General features: G+C 49.7%; 1 protein-coding gene across 2 annotated transcripts in view; it reads left to right on the plus strand.

Annotated features, from left to right (window-relative positions):
* The window catches only part of IL20RB (interleukin 20 receptor subunit beta), a 140,442-nt gene that overhangs the window by 48,692 nt on the left and 70,182 nt on the right, over positions 1–21,568 (plus strand). For both annotated transcript variants that reach the window (XM_073674287.1, XM_073674286.1), the window contains one exon: positions 1,102–1,292. In XM_073674287.1, coding sequence (XP_073530388.1) covers positions 1,102–1,292 — 191 coding nt within the window. The remainder of the gene's footprint in view (positions 1–1,101; positions 1,293–21,568) is intronic.

Raw genomic sequence — 21,568 nt, forward strand, 5'->3', positions numbered from 1 at the left:
CCCCCATATAATGCCCCATGCAGGATGTCACTTGTTGCCCCCCAACATATAATGCCCCATGCCTCCATACATATAAAAAAAAATCAAACACTGACCTCACTTCTCACCTGCTGCTGCTGATCCGGACCCCTCACTGGCGTCTTCCTGCTCTGCGCTGCCTGTGACGGCCCAGGAGAGAGCCCGCGCCCTCTGACCTGGGACGTCACAGTGCAGCAGCCGCGGAAGAGACCGGAGCTGCTGCGGAGGCACAGGGAGAGGTAAGTATTGTGCCGGGGCCCTGAGCAAGCGGGGGGGGGAGCGGGTGCTAACACTGGCACTGCACCGCTCACGGGTCCCATGGCGCTCCGGGGTGCCCGACGGTGAGTGGGCCCCCCTGCCTGCTCAGGGCGACGGCACTTGCCCGGGTACTGATGCCGGCCCTGGTCTCAGCCCCTGCATCATGTAGCTCTCGGAATACATAGTGGAAACTTGCTGACAGATTCCCTTTAAGATGTTGAAAAAATCCTTTTACGAGGCATTCCAGCCAAGAATACATATAACGTTTCCACTGGATAGGTGATGAATATTGCATCATTGGGCATCCAACCAATCAAACCCCATCCTATTTTTAGAATAGGTAAACTTAATCCCCATCTTTCTCAATCACAGATATGCCAAAAGGAGGGGTTTAAATTAAAAAATGGTTTAGCATAAGTGATGACACTTTGATTAAACCCTATGGGAATGATAGTAACAGCCCAATGCAGGGATTAAATATTGTGCAAGGGTAACATGGAAGAAGGAATGTGCAACCATGAGTTCTCAGTAAGTCCAAAAAGTAGAGTATTGTATTTAATTTTACCAAAAGTCAAAGCTAAATATACCCACGCCTAGACCATTGGGTACTATATTCTATTTATCGCTTGTGTGGACCCATTGGAAGATAATTAACTATGAGGCTTTGTGTTTAATAGTTGTATATAGTGAAGGTTGACTAAAGCCATGTAAGTAGAACGAACACACATGGATAGTGTATCGCCTAATAATCATAGCATTATATCCCTAAATAATATGAATCCTGGTGAGAACTAATGGATTTGTCATATGGTTTTGTTTTATTAGGGAATTTGAAAGTTTATATATGAACCATTATTGGCACAAGACTGAGAATTGTCAGAAAATCTCCGTTCTCCGGTGCAATGTGACTGCTGATGTGTCTGCCAGTGTCTTGTATAAATTTCGGGTTCGGTCAGAATTAGGAAACCTGGAATCTTCTTGGGCAGAACTTGAGCCACCATTCCACAGAAATACAAGCAAGTACTATTTCTACTGGTTAATTGTTTCCTATATGTTATTTAATTCACACGGAAGAACCGACAAATACTGTATGTTTTATAGTTAATAGAAAAGCTGTACATAGAGTATATACGGTAGGTGATATTTAATATGCAGACCCCTGAAGATTTTCACAAAGTAAAACATCTCATGAAGAAAAATTTAAAGTAGAAATGTTACAAAACAAGACATACAAAGCAGCTTTAAAATGGATTAATAGATTACTGGAAAATGAAATTATCAAAGGCTGGGAAGTAGCGATTGTGACTACACGCAGCCCGTGTTTTAGGTGGGCGCAAAGTCCTCTGTGCGACATAAGAAGAGAACTCCACTATAAATGGCACATGATGGTTGAGGGGCCTTGAAGCACCTGTGATGGTTGAAGTTACCATTCTTTCATGGAAAGTTCACCTGAGTTAGTCTACAACTACAGGTTGGTTCAGCATAGTTTAGTACAGAAAAAAAAGTTTGAGGTGTCAGTTATTTTGTAAAATATAGATTTTTTTTATTTTATTCATGGAGGACCAGTCATCAGGTCAAAAGTGGTCATGTTTTGATGTTATTTTATTTCCGCTCCGCTGCTCTCCTAAGGATTTTTTTTTTCACCCGAGTTCACTCAGTTCATCACTTGAACTCTTCTTCTGTTAAGCAATGCTAAAACAAACTGAATGGTTCTTTGTCACCATTTTGACCAGAATGTACTGTATAAGCCAATGTGGTTGTGACGCTCGCAAGCCCTGCCCTGGGAAGATGGGGGTACTCGGAGCCGGGTCAGATGTTGAGGGGGATGCAGTCGTGGCCTGGACCCGTTCCGTGCCCAGGGCCGTCACATTAAAAAGGATGTAAGGGCTTTCCGGGTTGAGTGGTAATTGTCGACTACGCCACTTGTGGTGTCTGGTGATGCGCCACCAGCGCCGCTACAGTCCGCTGAGGCCCGGTGTCATGGCGGCTAAAGTTCTCGTTGCTCCCCACAGGGCGGAGCGCGGCCTCAGGGCAGGCAAGACAGGATGGAGGGGGAGTAGTAGTGTGGGAGTGCGGGCACCGCGTCGCGTGGTATGGCGCGTAATGAACAGTCCGGAGGCCATAGGGATGAATTTCCAAGGCTTTACTCACAGTTCTCATAAGCAGCGCAAGGCTTCTCCCTGCTCCTCGCGGAGTCCTGCGGCCACCAGGGACGGGGGTCCGACTACCTCCGAGGAAGTCCAGTGTGAGGTAGCATCCCTACACCAGAGTGTTCCTGCACTACAGACTTTACCCCTTCCCGTCTGTGCGTGTGTAGATAGGCCGGGTCTCCCTCTGAGCTCCTCTCAAGTGTATGGCTCGGGTGGCAATTCCTCTCCATCCCAAGCCCGGCGGGATCCTCAGGGCCTAACCGGGCTTTCCCATCCTGGACATAGAGTACGAGGTCGGGTGTCGGGGGCCGGTTCCCCTTTTGCAGCCGGAATCCCTCTGAATAGATCAGGTAGGCGAGGACAGGTGGCGTGCTCCGCTCCGTCTGCATCCTCCCCGGGACCCATTTGCTAGGGAGCCACACTCTAAATTTCCCGGGCCTTCTTGATCCTGGTCCTTGGCCGGGTTGAGACATTCCTTGTCTGCAACCTCCCTCTCGTCCCATAGATCGGGGTACGAGGGCTGTGTCCCATACCGGAGCAGGCCCACACAGGATCTGCGCTCCCGGAGGGAAGTCACATTACACACAGTAGTTTAGACCGCTTTGACAGCCCAAGAACAACGAAGAACCAAGATCAAAGATGGCATTCTATTAAATATGAAATGAGAAGCGTCACTAACTAACTGTTCCTCCACCCACACCCACTAACTGGTTCCTACCACTTTGTGTTCCCCAGTCTCCCTGTAACCAGGGGAGCAGCACCTAGTGCATACTAGCTCCCTCTGGTGGAAATGTGGTGTTGGATGCAAGAGGCTAGGTAACTACCATCACACCGAACTTACCTCAGAGGAGGAACACCACACTCCATTGGAGAAGTGCAGCATTCCTGTGGCGGTCGAACCCTCAGGGGCGCCACATTCCCCCCTGGTAAAACACAGCACGTCCGCGGGCTGCAAAGGAATAGCACCCAGGAAAATTTCTTTTTTTTATATAAACAAGTAGAACTATCATCCCTTTATGGGAGGCACATTTCTTGTAACGTTGCATAACAGTTATAAAAGTACAAAAGTGCAAGAGTATAAAATTATAAAAACACAGAGATACAAAAGTGCAAAATTATAAATTAAGACAAGAGACTTTTTGATCAAGACAGCGGACTGCTTAAAGGTGACGACGGTCAGTTCAGTAGCAAGATCGCAAGAAGGACCTGCCCTAAACCCTCTACGTGGGCCCTGGGGTGGCTGCAGGGCATAAAGATCCGGAGCTGGACCCCCACACAAGCCACTCCAGACAGGTTTTGCTTCTGAGGTCTGAGGTAGAAAGTAGGCACGGTTTTGTATAAAACCAATAGGGAGCACCTAAATAGATGCATAACTCTTTACAATGCAGTCCGCCGCCTGCCATAGTCCGCAGGGACCAAAGTCTCTATAAATGAAGGAACACACAAAAATAGCAGCAATAGTCAAACTTCAAACAATAACTACAGCAGCCGGGGCTACTTTAGGCTTGGGGCTCGCGAGGAGGGAAGGGCTCATTCCTCCCGACAGAGGCTAGCCGGTCACCTGAAGTTGAGGACGTGGTGGCGTCACTCCCAGACACTTTGCGAACGTCCAGGGCGTACCACCCACGCTCCCCCTGGTGGCGAGCGAATGTCACAGTATCGCCCGGGAAGAGGTTCCGGCCGGGGTGTCCCTTCTTAAGGCGCGGCTCGACGTCCCGCCTGCTGACAAACACATCGTCTCTGAAGAGGGGACACCTGATAAACCCCCACCTCTCCTCGTGGTGAAACCGAACGACCTTGCCTTCATATCGGGGACTGGGACGGGTGGCCTCCTCCAGTCGCGCGCGAGTCTTTGTAGCCTTGGTCCTGACTTCGAGGCGCTCGCAGCGTTGCTCCCGCCGACGTTGCTCCCGTGCCAACTGGAGGACCTGATCGCTACACCATTGGCTCCTCCTCTGCGCTTCAGATCTGGTCTCCCTCGGGAAGCCCATAAGGTCGCCCCCCTGGTTTTCCCAGGCCCACTCCTCAGCCTCGGGCCAGGTTACCGCCGGTGCAGGTAGCGGGGTCAGGACGGGTTGCTGCAAGTCCTCGGAAGATGCGGACCAGTCCGGGTTGGAGCCGGTAGCCTCCTCCGCAGTTCCAGGCACCTCCGTTACCGAGCTCTCGTGACAGCGTAAGTCCCCACCAATAGCTGCCGTTTGCAGCTCAGAAGCTAGTGCTTGCTCCCAGGTGACTGCGTAGGGGACTATGTACTCCGCCATGAGGTCCAGGATCGTCTCTGATGGCTCCGCAGCTGGGGCAGGGGTTGCACTCTCACCTGCCTCTAGGTCACTCTCGACTTCGACCTCCGGGCCGACTGGTCCTGGAACCTCCTCTCCTCGACGGCGGTCTCGGATCCGCTGCAGCATCTCCGCTTTCCACGCAGCCGTCACCGCCTCCTGGGCCTCGTTCTGCCTCCTTGCAAGTCCCGGAGCTTCCGAGTGGAGAAACTCAATATCTCCCGGTGTTAATACGCCGCCACTTCGCTCTCTGCCGGGTGAAGGGCCTGGACCGGGTTCAGTGGTCACGTGGTCTCGCTCCCCAGAGTCATCCATGTCCGCCTCCGTTGACTGCCAAGCTCCGACTGACATGGCCGCACCTTGTTGCTTTCCTTCTTCTTCCTCCTCTTTCGGGGCGGTTTCTGGGCAGCATGCTGACAGGCCCACCTTCGTTCAGCCCATCCTGTTTGACGGGCATTACCCTGCGGACAGTCTCTGATGGAAGGGGCAGTCCACATTTTTGGCGCCAAGTGGGAGCCCAGCCCACGATGGGAGGTGTACAAGGACAGTCTTTTCACAGCATTATGGCGCCTGTTCTTCTTGGGCGGGCACCATTTTTAAGTGCAAAACAACAGTCCAAGGTGTAAGGCAAACAGTACCCGATAGCAATGGGCACTTTTCTCCGTTGCTGCGGGCACGATATCTTGCCGACTACGCCAGTGATGTGACGCTCGCAAGCCCTGCCCTGGGAAGATGGGGGTACTCGGAGCCGGGTCAGATGTTGAGGGGGATGCAGTCGTGGCCTGGACCTGTTCCGTGCCCAGGGCCGTCACATTAAAAAGGATGTAAGGGCTTTCTGGGTTGAGTGGTAATTGTCGACTACGCCACCTGTGGTGTCTGGTGATGCGCCACCAGCGCCGCTACAGTCCACTGAGGCCCGGTGTCATGGCGGCTAAAGTTCTCGTTGCTCCGCACAGGCGGAGCGCGGCCTCAGGGCAGGCAAGACAGGATGGAGGGGGAGTAGTAGTGTGGGAGTGCGGGCACCGCGTCGCATGGTATGGCGCGTAATGAACAGTCCGGAGGCCATAGGGATGAATTTCCAAGGCTTTACTCACAGTTCTCATAAGCAGCGCAAGGCTTCTCCCTGCTCCTCGTGGAGTCCTGCGGCCACCAGGGACGGGGGTCCGACTACCTCCGAGGAAGTCCAGTGTGAGGTAGCATCCCTACACCAGAGTGTTCCTGCACTACAGACTTTACCCCTTCCCGTCTGTGCGTGTGTAGATAGGCCAGGTCTCCCTCTGAGCTCCTCTCAAGTGTATGGCTTGGGTGGCAATTCCTCTCCATCCCAAGCCCGGCGGGATCCTCAGGGCCTAACCGGGCTTTCCCATCCTGGACATAGAGTACGAGGTCGGGTGTCGGGGGCCGGTTCCCCTTTTGCAGCCGGAATCCCTCTGAATAGATCAGGTAGGCGAGGACAGGTGGCGTGCTCCGCTCCGTCTGCATCCTCCCCGGGACCCATTTGCTAGGGAGCCACACTCTAAATTTCCCGGGCCTTCTTGATCCTGGTCCTTGGCCGGGTTGAGACATTCCTTGTCTGCAACCTCCCTCTCGTCCCATAGATCGGGGTACGAGGGCTGTGTCCCATACCGGAGCAGGCCCACACAGGATCTGCGCTCCCGGAGGGAAGTCACATTACACACAGTAGTTTAGACCGCTTTGACAGCCCAAGAACAACGAAGAACCAAGATCAAAGATGGCATTCTATTAAATATGAAATGAGAAGCGTCACTAACTAACTGTTCCTCCACCCACACCCACTAACTGGTTCCTACCACTTTGTGTTCCCCAGTCTCCCTGTAACCAGGGGAGCAGCACCTAGTGCATACTAGCTCCCTCTGGTGGAAATGTGGTGTTGGATGCAAGAGGCTAGGTAACTACCATCACACCGAACTTACCTCAGAGGAGGAACACCACACTCCATTGGAGAAGTGCAGCATTCCTGTGGCGGTCGAACCCTCAGGGGCGCCACATTCCCCCCTGGTAAAACACAGCACGTCCGCGGGCTGCAAAGGAATAGCACCCAGGAAAATTTCTTTTTTTTATATAAACAAGTAGAACTATCATCCCTTTATGGGAGGCACATTTCTTGTAACGTTGCATAACAGTTATAAAAGTACAAAAGTGCAAGAGTATAAAATTATAAAAACACAGAGATACAAAAGTGCAAAATTATAAATTAAGACAAGAGACTTTTTGATCAAGACAGCGGACTGCTTAAAGGTGACGACGGTCAGTTCAGTAGCAAGATAGCAAGAAGGACCTGCCCTAAACCCTCTACGTGGGCCCTGGGGTGGCTGCAGGGCATAAAGATCCGGAGCTGGACCCCCACACAAGCCACTCCAGACAGGTTTTGCTTCTGAGGTCTGAGGTAGAAAGTAGGCACGGTTTTGTATAAAACCAATAGGGAGCACCTAAATAGATGCATAACTCTTTACAATGCAGTCCGCCGCCTGCCATAGTCCGCAGGGACCAAAGTCTCTATAAATGAAGGAACACACAAAAATAGCAGCAATAGTCAAACTTCAAACAATAACTACAGCAGCCGGGGCTACTTTAGGCTTGGGGCTCGCGAGGAGGGAAGGGCTCATTCCTCCCGACAGAGGCTAGCCGGTCACCTGAAGTTGAGGATGTGGTGGCGTCACTCCCAGACACTTTGCGAACGTCCAGGGCGTACCACCCACGCTCCCCCTGGTGGCGAGCGAATGTCACAGTATCGCCCGGGAAGAGGTTCCGGCCGGGGTGTCCCTTCTTAAGGCGCGGCTCGACGTCCCGCCTGCTGACAAACACATCGTCTCTGAAGAGGGGACACCTGATAAACCCCCACCTCTCCTCGTGGTGAAACCGAACGACCTTGCCTTCATATCGGGGACTGGGACGGGTGGCCTCCTCCAGTCGCGCGCGAGTCTTTGTAGCCTTGGTCCTGACTTCGAGGCGCTCGCAGCGTTGCTCCCGCCGACGTTGCTCCCGTGCCAACTGGAGGACCTGATCGCTACACCATTGGCTCCTCCTCTGCGCTTCAGATCTGGTCTCCCTCGGGAAGCCCATAAGGTCGCCCCCCTGGTTTTCCCAGGCCCACTCCTCAGCCTCGGGCCAGGTTACCGCCGGTGCAGGTAGCGGGGTCAGGACGGGTTGCTGCAAGTCCTCGGAAGATGCGGACCAGTCCGGGTTGGAGCCGGTAGCCTCCTCCGCAGTTCCAGGCACCTCCGTTACCGAGCTCTCGTGACAGCGTAAGTCCCCACCAATAGCTGCCGTTTGCAGCTCAGAAGCTAGTGCTTGCTCCCAGGTGACTGCGTAGGGGACTATGTACTCCGCCATGAGGTCCAGGATCGTCTCTGATGGCTCCGCAGCTGGGGCAGGGGTTGCACTCTCACCTGCCTCTAGGTCACTCTCGACTTCGACCTCCGGGCCGACTGGTCCTGGAACCTCCTCTCCTCGACGGCGGTCTCGGATCCGCTGCAGCATCTCCGCTTTCCACGCAGCCGTCACCGCCTCCTGGGCCTCGTTCTGCCTCCTTGCAAGTCCCGGAGCTTCCGAGTGGAGAAACTCAATATCTCCCGGTGTTAATACGCCGCCACTTCGCTCTCTGCCGGGTGAAGGGCCTGGACCGGGTTCAGTGGTCACGTGGTCTCGCTCCGCAGAGGCATCCATGTCCGCCTCCGTTGACTGCCAAGCTCCGACTGACATGGCCGCACCTTGTTGCTTTCCTTCTTCTTCCTCCTCTTTCGGGGCGGTTTCTGGGCAGCATGCTGACAGGCCCACCTTCGTTCAGCCCATCCTGTTTGACGGGCATTACCCTGCGGACAGTCTCTGATGGAAGGGGCAGTCCACATTTTTGGCGCCAAGTGGGAGCCCAGCCCACGATGGGAGGTGTACAAGGACAGTCTTTTCACAGCATTATGGCGCCTGTTCTTCTTGGGCGGGCACCATTTTTAAGTGCAAAACAACAGTCCAAGGTGTAAGGCAAACAGTACCCGATAGCAATGGGCACTTTTCTCCGTTGCTGCGGGCACGATATCTTGCCGACTACGCCAGTGATGTGACGCTCGCAAGCCCTGCCCTGGGAAGATGGGGGTACTCGGAGCCGGGTCAGATGTTGAGGGGGATGCAGTCGTGGCCTGGACCTGTTCCGTGCCCAGGGCCGTCACATTAAAAAGGATGTAAGGGCTTTCTGGGTTGAGTGGTAATTGTCGACTACGCCACCTGTGGTGTCTGGTGATGCGCCACCAGCGCCGCTACAGTCCACTGAGGCCCGGTGTCATGGCGGCTAAAGTTCTCGTTGCTCCGCACAGGCGGAGCGCGGCCTCAGGGCAGGCAAGACAGGATGGAGGGGGAGTAGTAGTGTGGGAGTGCGGGCACCGCGTCGCATGGTATGGCGCGTAATGAACAGTCCGGAGGCCATAGGGATGAATTTCCAAGGCTTTACTCACAGTTCTCATAAGCAGCGCAAGGCTTCTCCCTGCTCCTCGTGGAGTCCTGCGGCCACCAGGGACGGGGGTCCGACTACCTCCGAGGAAGTCCAGTGTGAGGTAGCATCCCTACACCAGAGTGTTCCTGCACTACAGACTTTACCCCTTCCCGTCTGTGCGTGTGTAGATAGGCCAGGTCTCCCTCTGAGCTCCTCTCAAGTGTATGGCTTGGGTGGCAATTCCTCTCCATCCCAAGCCCGGCGGGATCCTCAGGGCCTAACCGGGCTTTCCCGTCCTGGACATAGAGTACGAAGTCGGGTGTCGGGGGCCGGTATCCCTCTTGCAGCCGGAATCCCTCTGAATAGATCAGGTAGGCGAGGACAGGTGGCGTGCTCCGCTCCGTCTGCATCCTCCCCGGTTCCCATTTGCTAGGGAGCCACACTCTAAAGCTCCCGGGCCTTCTTGATCCTGGTCCTTGGCCGGGTTGAGACATTCCTTGTCTGCAACCTCCCTCTCGTTCCATAGATCGGGGTACGAGGGCTGTGTCCCATACCGGAGCAGGCCCACACAGGATCTGCGCTCCCGGAGGGAAGTCACATTACACACAGTAGTTTAGACCGCTTTGACAGCCCAAGAACAACGAAGAACCAAGATCAAAGATGGCATTCTATTAAATATGAAATTAGAAGTGTCACTAACTAACTGTTCCTCCACCCACACCCACTAACTGGTTCCTACCACTTTGTGTTCCCCAGTCTACCTGTAACCAGGGGAGCAGCACCTAGTGCATACTAGCTCCCTCTGGTGGAATTGTGGTGTTGGATGCAAGAGGCTAGGTAACTACCATCACACCGGACTTACCTCAGAGGAGGAACACCACACTCCATTAAAGAAGTGCAGCATTCCTGTGGCGGTCGAACCCTCAGGGGGACCACATGGTCATTGTCACCACAGAGCACTTTGCCTGACAAGTTAGGGACTCACTAAAAAATTTGCCGTGATGTGACAGTGGGCTTATACTTTTTGATCAAAATGTTAACTAAGAACCTTGTGTTCAGTTTTCTAAATTTTGTTCAGCCACAGTTATTTTAAACATTATGTACTATACTGTACAAATACACAATGTATTACACTTTAGAAGAGGGGTGGGGAACTTCTGGCCCACAAAAGGGACCGCAGTGCTTGGGCCGGCAGCCCCTTTTGCTGGCCCTTTAATACCTTCCTGCACCACGAATACACGCACACAGTGTTCACTACTGAACACTGCGACACATGCAATGAAGGATTACGTCTTGATACTGGACGTAGTTTGTGGATGGAGTTAGCACGATGCGCGCCAGCCCCACGGATGATGGCAGCACGGGCAGCTTCAGTGTCTCCTGTAATGTATGTGCTCTAACCCAAATGTCTCCTTTTGTATATACTCAGGTCCTAATTTTAACTCTGATGTATATGCTGCAGCTCCAGCGTCTCCTGTTGTATATATTCCAGCTCCAGTGTCTCCTATTGTATAAGCTCCAGCTCCAGTGTTTTCTATTGCTAATACTCCAGCCTCAGTGTCTACTATTGTATGTGTTCTAACCCCAGAGTATCCTATATGATGTATATGCTGCAGCCCCAGTGTCTCTTATGTGATGTATATGCTCCAGCCTTAGTGTATCCTACAGTGCCTTGAAAAACTATTCATACCACGTGAACTTTTCCACATTTTGTCATGTTAAACCCATAAACTTAAATGTATTTTATTTGGTATAACAACATGAAGTAACAAGTATTTGTAAAGTGTAAGGGAAATATTTTAAAAATATAAATCTGAAAATTGTTACATGCATTTGTAGAGTGGTATTGGGTGGCAGTCGTGGGTGAGGGGAACATTATTCATGCCCTGCAATGCTACATGAAAATGGGTGTCCTGGCTAGGTGTGTGTGCTGATGTTACCTTGTCAATATGCATCTGCAGACCTCATGCTGCCGTTTGACTTGGCAGGCCAGGACCAGATGAGGTCGAGATGAATGAGGGAGACCAAAGTGCAAAAATAAACTTTACTTTATTTAACAAGAACTTGATGAGAAGTACCGTATTTTTTGGATTATAAGACCCATTTTTTCTCACCAAATTTGGGAGGAAAATGGGGGTGCATTTTAAAATCTGAATATAGCTTACCGTCTATGGTGGAGTGGGGTCACAGGAGGCAGGGTCGCTGCTGCAGGAGGCCAGCAGAGGCATGAATGGGGTGATCCTGTGGGCCACAGGCTGGAAGGAGTGGGTGTCCCAGTGAGTCCCACCCCTGCCACCCCTGCCAGCTTTTTGCAGCTGTGACTCTGCCTCCTGTGACCCCGCTCCACCGCAGCCAACCCCCGGGTAAGCTACCATAAAATTGGACTATAAGATGCACGACCATTTTATTAAAAAAAAATATATTTTTCCCTATTTTCTTCCCCAAAATTTGGGGTGCGTCTTATAGTCCGGTGCATCATATAGTCCGCAAAATACATTGATGAGCAAAAGTGCAACAATGTTTTGAATAGAGATGAGCGTTGTTCTACTCGAACTGTTCGCCAATCTCAAATTCGAGCTGTTTTGGGCGGTGTTCGAGCCGTTCGGCGAACACGAACAATTTGAGAAAAATTTGGCTGTTCGAGGTTATGTTCGATAACTGTTCGTGCACCAAAATCATAACTGGATTTTTTCTCAGTAATGATGAAAATTAATGTTAATACGCAGTTTGAGTGTACAGCGGGGTGGGGGGAGGGGCAGGGGATGGATCTCTGCAGGAATAATGAAGATCTCCATTTTTTTTTCTCTTTCCCGCATTTACAGTGGGGAGGTGCAATCTGTCAGCCTATCAGCAGCGCACACACGGAGCGAAGTGCTTTTTTTCACACAAGCAAGGGCATGTGTTATTGGCAGTGTATGTCACATGTCCTTGCCCTATAAGACCAAGCCATTTTCCCCGTCGCCACCATTTTCTCACTGCTGCAGCTGCGTGTTAGACGGCACCGCTGTTGCTGTGTGCGCTATACCTTGTTAATTTCAAGCCAATTTTCGCACAAATCTACAGATAGCTTGGGAGTAGGGAATAGTTGTGATTGCAGTCCTTTTAAGGACTAGGTTACAGCATTTCCTACGACTTTTATCAGGCAGGTCTGTGCTCTTAAATAGATAGATTGTGGGAGTAAAGACTAATTGTAATTGGAGTCCTTTTCAGGACTAGGTTACATCAGTTCCTATCAGTTTTTGCCAGGCAGGTCTGTGCCAGTGCTGTGCAAGTTTTTTTCACAGCATTTGGCTGAATCTAGCAAAGCTAATCCTTTTTGGCCTATTGCAGAGTGTGTTAGTCAGTGGAGTAGCCTATCTGTGTTGCAAGATATACCACCTGTGTATAGAATACCAATTTTTTTACTGCACCTAGTGAAGTAAAATCTTTTGGGCATAGCATCATTCTATTAGTCCATCTATACTGACCTCCATCAGGTTGCAAATTGAATATAATTTTTATCTGCATCTAGCTCTGAAAAAATATTGGGCTTCTAGCTGTGTGTGGGACTTGTTGTATTAGTCCATCTATACTGACCTCCATCAGGTTGCAAACTGAATATATTTTTTCTGCATCTACCTCTGAAAAAATATTGGGCTTCTAGCTGTGTGTGGGACTTGTTGTATTAGTCTATCTATACTGACCTCCATCAGGTTGCAAACTGAATATATTTTTTTCTGCATCTACCTCTGAAAAAATATTGGGCTTCTAGCTGTGTGTGGGACTTGTTCTATTAATCCATCTATACAGACCTCCATCAGGTTGCAAACTGAATATATTTTTTTCTGCATCTACCTCTGAAAAAATATTGGGCTTCTAGCTGTGTGTGGGACTTGTTGTATTAGTCCATCTATACTGACCTCCATCAGGTTGCAAACTGAATATATTTTTTTCTGCATCTACCTCTGAAAAAATATTGGGCTTCTAGCTGTGTGTGGGACTTGTTCTATTAATCCATCTATACAGACCTCCATCAGGTTGCAAACTGAATATATTTTTTTCTGCATCTACCTCTGAAAAAATATGTGGCCTTCTAGCAGTGTGTGGGACTTTCTCTATTAGTCCATCTATACTGACCTCCATCAGGTTGCAAACTGAATATAATTTTTTTCTGCATCTAGCTCTGAAAAAATATTTGGCCTTCTAGCAGTGTGTGGGACTTTCTCTATTAGTCCATCTATACTGACCTCCATCAGGTTGCAAATTAAAAATAATTTTTATCTGCATCTACAGTACCTCTGAAAAAAATATTTGGGCTTCTAGCTGTGTGTGGGACTTGTTCTATTAGTCCATCTATACTGACCTCCATCAGGTTGCAAATTGAATATAATTTTTATCTGCATCTAGCTCTGAAAAAATATTTGGCCTTCTAGCAGTGTGTGGGACTTTCTCTATTAGTCCATCTATACTGACCTCCATCAGGTTGCAAATTAAATATAATTTTTATCTGCATCTAGCTCTGAAAAAATATTTGGCCTTCTAGCAGTGTGTGGGACTTTCTCTATTAGTCCATCTATACTGACCTCCATCAGGTTGCAAATTGAATATAATTTTTATCTGCATCTACCTCTGAAAAAATATTTGGGCTTCTAGCTGTGTGTGGGACTTGTTCTATTACTCCATCTATACTGACCTCCATCAGGTTGCAAACTGAATATATTTTTTTCTGCATCTACCTCTGAAAAAATATTGGGCTTCTAGCTGTGTGTGGGACTTGTTGTATTAGTCCATCTATACTGACCTCCATCAGGTTGCAAATTAAAAATAATTTTTATCTGCATCTACAGTACCTCTGAAAAAATATTTGGGCTTCTAGCTGTGTGTGGGACTTGTTCTATTAGTCCATCTATACTGACCTCCATCAGGTTGCAAATTGAATTTAATTTTTATCTGCATCTAGCTCTGAAAAAATATTTGGCCTTCTAGCAGTGTGTGGGACTTTCTCTATAAGTCCATCTATACTGACCTCCATCAGGTTGCAAATTAAAAATAATTTTTATCTGCATCTACAGTACCTCTGAAAAAATATTTGGCCTTCTAGCAGTGTGTGGGACTTGTTCTATTAGTCCATCTATACTGACCTCCATCAGGTTGCAAATTGAATATAATTTTTATCTGCATCTAGCTCTGAAAAAATATTTGGCCTTCTAGCAGTGTGTGGGACTTTCTCTATTAGTCCATCTATACTGACCTCCATCAGGTTGCAAATTGAATATAATTTTTATCTGCATCTAGCTCTGAAAAAATATTTGGCCTTCTAGCAGTGTGTGGGACTTTCTCTATTAGTCCATCTATACTGACCTCCATCAGGTTGCAAATTAAAAATAATTTTTATCTGCATCTACCTCTGAAAAAATATTTGGGCTTCTAGCTGTGTGTGGGACTTGTTCTATTACTCCATCTATACTGACCTCCATCAGGTTGCAAACTGAATATATTTTTTTCTGCATCTACCTCTGAAAAAATATTTGGGCTTCTAGCTGTGTGTGGGACTTGTTCTATTAATCCATCTATACTGACCTCCATCAGGTTGCAAACTGAATATAATTTTTTTCTGCATCTAGCTCTGAAAAAATATTTGGCCTTCTAGCAGTGTGTGGGACTTGTTCTATTAGTCCATCTATACTGACCTCCATCAGGTTGCAAATTGAATATAATTTTTATCTGCATCTAGCTCTGAAAAAATATTGGGCTTCTAGCTGTGTGTGGGACTTGTTGTATTAGTCCATCTATACTGACCTCCATCAGGTTGCAAATTAAAAATAATTTTTATCTGCATCTAGCTCTGAAAAAATATTTGGCCTTCTAGCAGTGTGTGGGACTTTCTCTATTAGTCCATCTATACTAACCTCCATCAGGTTGCAAATTAAAAATAATTTTTAACTGCATCTAGCTCTGAAAAAATATTTGGCCTTCTAGGAGTGTGTGGGACTTTCTCTATTAGTCCATTTATACTGAACTCCATCAGGTTGCAAACTGAATATATTTTTTTTCTGCATCTACCTCTGAAAAAATATTGGGCTTGTAGCTGTGTGTGGGACTTGTTCTATTAATCCATCTATACAGACCTCCATCAGGTTGCAAACTGAATAAATTTTTTTTCTGCATCTACCTCTGAAAAAATATTTGGGCTTCTAGCTGTGTGTGGGACTTGGTCTATTAGTCCATCTATACTGACCTCCATCAGGTTGCAAATTGAATATAATTTTTTTCTGCATCTAACCCAGCCAATAGTTTTGGCCTAATACCACAGTTTGGCCACTCAGCTCTGCTCGGTTCCCATCCATTGTTTTTTTGTGCAAACAACTCCAGAGTTGTGAATTAGTTAACCACCAAAATGAGTGGAAAAAGGCCTGCTGCTGGTGGAAAGGGGAATAGGCGTGTTGGGAAGGGGAAAAAAGGTTGTGTCCGTGGGGTAGGTGTTAAAGCAACAGTAACATCTGCAGAAGAAAGACCATCTTCCAGCCAAACTAAAATGTCTACTTCTTTTAGCGGACAATGTGATAAGATCCCTTTCTTACGGCCACGCCAATCGCTACAAATTCCAGATGAGGCACAAAAACAGCAGGTGCTTCAACGGATATCAAGTGCTCCTTTAAGTGGGCTCTCCTCCACATCAACTTCAACATCACAAATACTCCAGTCCTCAAAGGTGTCACCCCAATCGCACTTGCCTCCTCACAGCTCCCAAATCTCCAGCTGCCCGTCTGAGTATGAGGTAGAACAGATGGTTGAGTCTGCAGAGCTGTTTACTCATACTATAGCCTGGGAATCAGAGGTCGACTCCAGCGCTTCTGTGAATCCAGACGAGGAAATGATCTGCACTGATGCCCAGAATCTTTATGAGTCAGATCCAGGACCAGACGCAGAAGGTTCTGACCGTAATGTAGACCCTCATTCCCAAACTGTAACTCCTGTTGGTGGAGACAATGAGGAAGACGATGATAAGACTCAAATACCTGATTGGAGCGACAACTTTAGTTTTTTGTCAGGGCAGGAACAGGTTGGCTCTGAGGACGACGGGTGTGATGACGCACATGGTGATGATGATGAGGTTGGAGATCCCACTTACTTTCAACCCACAGTCAGCCAAGAGATGAGGTCAGCAGAGGAGGTGGAGGAAGATGCTAGTGACGACGAGGTCAGGTTGCGCCTTTCTGGACAGAGACGTAGTACTGGAAGCACGTCAACAACTGCATCCTCAAACACAACTCTGCCTCTCACCACAAGTCGTGGTGGCTCTTCAGGTCGCATGGGTGCTAAGCCTTGCATAGCCTGGGCATTTTTTCAGATCGATAAAGATGACCCAACTCGTGTTATCTGTAACATTTGTCAGCAAAAGCTAAGTAGAGGCCAAAAAATACATAGTTTGAGTACTTCATGCATGAACCGGCACATGGACATGAAGCATAAGTTGCAGTGGGAAGCTCAGTGTGCTACAATGCGGCCTAGCCGGCCGGGCCAACCACCGTCTGCCATATCTTGTGCATCCGCGGCCTCTTCATCCTCTGTGACTGGGGGGACAGCAGTCACACCTGTTTTGGGGCGCAGACCTGCCACCTCTTTACCCGCAACAGCCAGCGTGATTGGCTGGTCATCATTTTCTTTGGAGGTGGTAACACCAGCTGGTGTTGAGTGCTGTCCGACATCGATAGCACCACCTTTGGATCAAGGCAACCTAACATGTCCGCCTGCATCTTCCTCACAGACCGGCAGTTTGCCGGGGACACCCTTATCAACCCCGTCTAAGCACAATAGCCAGCCCTCGGTCCCTCAGATGTGGACAAGTAAAAGACCATTTCCTCCTAGCCATGAGAAAGCTAAGAGGTTGAATTTCACCATCTGCAAGCTCTTGGCTACAGAAATGCTGCCTTTCCGCCTGGTGGACACAGAGGATTTTCGAGACCTTATGTCCGTCGCAGTGCCCCAGTACCAGATGCCCAGTCGGCACTACTTCTCAAAGAAAGGTGTGCCTGCGCTCCACCAGCATGTCGCACACAACATCACCGCTTCTTTGAGAAACTCTGTGTGTGACAGGGTGCATTTCACCACAGACACTTGGACGAGTAGGCATGGACAGGGGCGTTACATGTCGCTGACTGGGCACTGGGTAACTATGGTGACAGCAGGACAAGGGGCTGCTGTCCAAGTCTTGCCGTCCCCACGAGTTGTGCGTCAATCCTCTTTATGTCAAAGTTCCTCCACTGCTTCTGCCTCCTCAACCTCCTCTCGGTCTTCCACCTGCACCCAAAGCCTGTCTGGTCATGCCACAAGCTTTCTAACTGCGCAGAAGGGATCCTGCACACCTCCTTACTATGCTGGCAGTAGGGCTCAACGTCATCAGGCGGTTTTTACATTGAAATGTCTGGGAAATGTGAGTCACACAGCTGAGGAGTTGTGGTCAGCTCTGGAGAACCAATTTCATGAATGGTTGTCTCCACTGGACCTGAAACCAGGGAAGGCCGTGTGCGACAATGCTGCAAACCTGGGTGCGGCCCTTCGCCGGGGCAATGTCACACACGTGCCTTGTATGGCTCACGTGTTGAACCTGGTTGTCCAGCAATTTTTAGCCCACTATCCCAGACTAGATGGCCTTCTGCAGAGGGCACGGTCGCTGTGTGCTCACTTCCGCCGTTCGCATCTCGCAGCTCAGCGACTTACATCTCTACAGAAGTCGTTGGGCCTGCCACTTCACCGGCTAAAATGCGATGTGCCTACCCGGTGGAATTCAACTCTGCACATGTTGCAGCGACTGTGGCAGCACCGACAAGCCCTGGTGCAATACGTTCTGACGTATAGCCTGGGGCAACGAGATCCAGAGGTGGGGCAAATCACGCTGGAGGAGTGGTCTCAGATCAGGGACCTATGCACCCTTCTGCACAGTTTTGAAATGGCGACGAAGATGTTTAGTGCTGACGATGCCATTATCAGCATGACTATTCCGGTGATTTACATGCTGGAGCACATGTTAAACAGAATTCGGAGTCAGGTGGTGGCACAAGAGGAGGTGGAGGAAGTAGAGGAGGAGGAGTTGTATGCGGAAGGGCTAACATCTGCAAGGTCCAGACGGTCGGCAGCACCAAGGCGGCAGGCATGTGAGGGTGGGGGAGATGGTTTTACCAGGGCGCATGGTAGCAGCCAAACTAGTGAGGAAGGTGCAGGAGCCCAGGAAGAAGTGGAGGACGAACTGATGGAAGACTCATCAGATGAGGGAGACCTTGATCACATTTCTGTTGTGCGAGGTTGGGGGGAGAGGACAGAGGAAGGAAGCATGATTGTTACCTCGCCACCAACACAACAGGGACTTGGTGCTCCTGGATGCGCAAGACACACGAGTGCCTTCTTGCTGCACTACCTGCAACATGACCCTCGAATTGTGAGAATTAGAAATAATCCTGACTACTGGGTTGCCACACTGTTAGATCCCCGGTACAAAAGTAAATTTGCAGAAATTATTCCTGCCATAGAAAGGGATGCACGCATGCACGAGTATCAGCAGAGACTGTTGCAGAATCTTACATGTGCTTTTCCACAAAATACCAGTGGTGCACGTAGTGAATCTCACAGTTCCAACTTGCCAACCGTGGGACCGTCAAGTGTTCAGCACTCAAACCGTAACAGAACCACAGTATCTGCTGGTAACATCAATTTTGCGGAATCATTTCACCACTTTTTTAGCCCATCCTTTGCAAGGCCACAGGAGACAAGAAGTCTGACACATAGTCAACGCCTAGAGACGATGGTACAGGAGTATCTCCAAGTAAACATTGAAGCCATGACTGTCACTGGACCCTTGCTCTTTTTGGGCTTCCAATCTGGATAAATGGCCGGAGCTAGCCACTTACGCCTTGGAGATCTTGTCATGCCCCGCAGCCAGCGTTCTGTCTGAACGTGTGTTCAGCGCTGCTGGTGGTGTGCTGACAGATAAGCGCACGCGGCTCTCCACTGATAATGTAGACAGACTCACGTTCATAAAGATGAACAAATCATGGATCCGAAACGACTTTTCTACCCCTGTGTCATCCTGGGGAGAGTAAAAGCTTGATGATTGGTTAAAATCACCCTACCAACCGTTTTAAGCTTTCAAATTACTAATCATGTTTATCTGTATCTTGGCTGGAAAATAATTTGGGCTTTGTAGCAGTGTGCAGCACTGATTCTATTAGGCCATCTATAATAAGCTCCACCAGATTTAAAATTACTAATCATGTTTATGACTTGCCCCCTGGGCCGTGGGGCACTCGGATCCGGGCAATAGGGGGAACGATGGGAGTAGTAGTGGCAACCCGGTTCCGTGGCTCAGGGTGGTCAGGCCAGTGGTAGTCCGTTATGTGTTGTTGATTATGTCCGACTACGCCACCCGTGGATTTGCGGTCATTAGGAACCGCCGCTGCATGCAGACCGCCGGGGATGATGAGGTGTGCAGCTATGGTAGTGTGACTCCCCACGGGAAGAGTGCGGCCCCAGGGCAGTATAATGGATGTTGGGAGTGATGGTAGTGAGAGTCCCGGTGCTGATAGTGCTGGAGGAGCAAGGAGCACGCAGACAACAAGTTGCAGTCCAGGGTCTTTACTGAAACAGGCAAACTGACCCATAAACAGTCCCAGCTAGGAGGGGACCTGGATGTCTGAGAGCAACGGGGAAATTGGCCCTGGTCAGGGTGAGGGTGTAGGCCTACCGGGCTTTCTACGCTCCCTCTGGCTATCTCCTCCTGATAGGGTAACAGCCCACGTTTCCGAGCATCCGTGCTTTCTCGCCTGTATGGCCTGCGACGTGGGTTCCTTTCTGCTCCCAGCCTTGTACGGCTTTACTGGTCCCTTCGGTTGTGGCAGGGCCTCCAGGCTTCTTAGGCCAAGGAATGTACAGTCCCTTGCGGACTGGTTCTCTGCTGGGGGATGTGGAATCCTTCCAGCCTCAGACACCAAAGTCTGGTAAAGTTAAGTCTTTTCTCTGCCAAGACAGGCTCTCTTCGCCTCTTGTCTCTGGCTTGTGGCTCTCCTCCTGCCACACTTCCTCTTAGGTGCAATCAACTTTCTGTCCCTGCTCCACTCTGGGACACGTCTCAGTGCTGAGACAGGCTTTCCAGTTCTCTCTAACCCTGTCCCCAGTACCAGCTTTTATAGGGGCAGCCTGCTCCCCCTACTGGCCTGAGACAGGAGGCATTGCATGCTAATGTTCCCCTAACCAGAGAACCTCCCCCTTGCTCTCAGACACAGCTTTATTACACTTGTGGCATCCAGGTAGGGTGACACATTCCCCCCTAGTGAAATTTAGTACTCCGGGACTAAACAATAAACAAAGACAATATGCACAACAATAACACATTAATAGACAGACGACGCACAAATTGAGTTCTTTAGGTCACAGTGTGGCCTGTGACCGGGTGTCCATATCACCAATACAACGGGGAGCCTTAACCAGGTGGGGGTCTGTCCTACCCCAAGTCCTTCACAGTCTTAGTTCATTCCTGGGTTAGGCTCAGAATGCAGTCCATACAAGGTCCCGGTTATAAAAAAGTCCATAACCTTTGAGTCCTTACGGTAGCTGCAAGAAACCGAAACACACTATTAATAAACATGCAGGTAACTTGGCAAACATTTCAACATTTGACAACAGGTTATTTACACTTTTAGTACACTCTATATTCTCCAGCGAGCGGGTATCTGCCCCTTTGTGCTCCTGGTTGACCTCCTTAACCCACTGTCTGGTGGTGGACTAACCTGGCTTTCCCCACTAGCGTTAGGGGTACAGCTACCAGCTGGGTGTACAGGTAGGGCAGGCAGCTGTCTGCGGGTCCTTTGGCTTACCGCAGGCATGGCAGGCTCACTGTCAGCAGAGGGTTGACTCTCCTGGGCTGCTGGTACAGGCTCTTCTGCCTCTGGAACCGCTTGCTCCTCTTCACCTTCCGGCTCTGGTGTTGGTTGTTGCTGTGCCGGTTGCAGGAAATGCAGGACGGGTACCACTATGGCATCATTTATGTGAGTCCAGGACTGAGGGAACTCTCCGAGAACGGTGCTGATCATTTCTTCCTTGTCCTCTGCGGGTTCAAGGTCACTCTCATCCTCTTCTGCACTGCGGAGTTGCTCGGGGCACCTTTTGAGGTGGTCTCTGGAGACGACACTAGTGGTTTCTCCTCCGTCCTTGGTGATCACGCACACCTTTGGGTTGTCGTGGTCAGACTGCAGTACGGTGTAGGGTTCCCTTTCCCACTGGTCGTCCAACTTATGTAGCCTTCTTTTTCGCTTTAGGACTTGCTCACCAGGTTCTAGGGGACTAGCAGGGGCGTGTTGATTGAAGAGTCTTTCTTGCTTCTCTCTCACCTGGGCCAGGCTCTTCTCCACACTCTCCTGTACCTTCTTGTACTGCAGTTGCCTTTCCGT

The sequence above is a fragment of the Phyllobates terribilis genome, unplaced genomic scaffold, assembly GCF_046119375.1.
Source record: "Phyllobates terribilis strain yellow unplaced genomic scaffold, ASM4611937v1 Scaffold_3__8_contigs__length_932513732, whole genome shotgun sequence".
Classification (NCBI taxonomy): Eukaryota; Metazoa; Chordata; class Amphibia; order Anura; family Dendrobatidae; genus Phyllobates; species Phyllobates terribilis.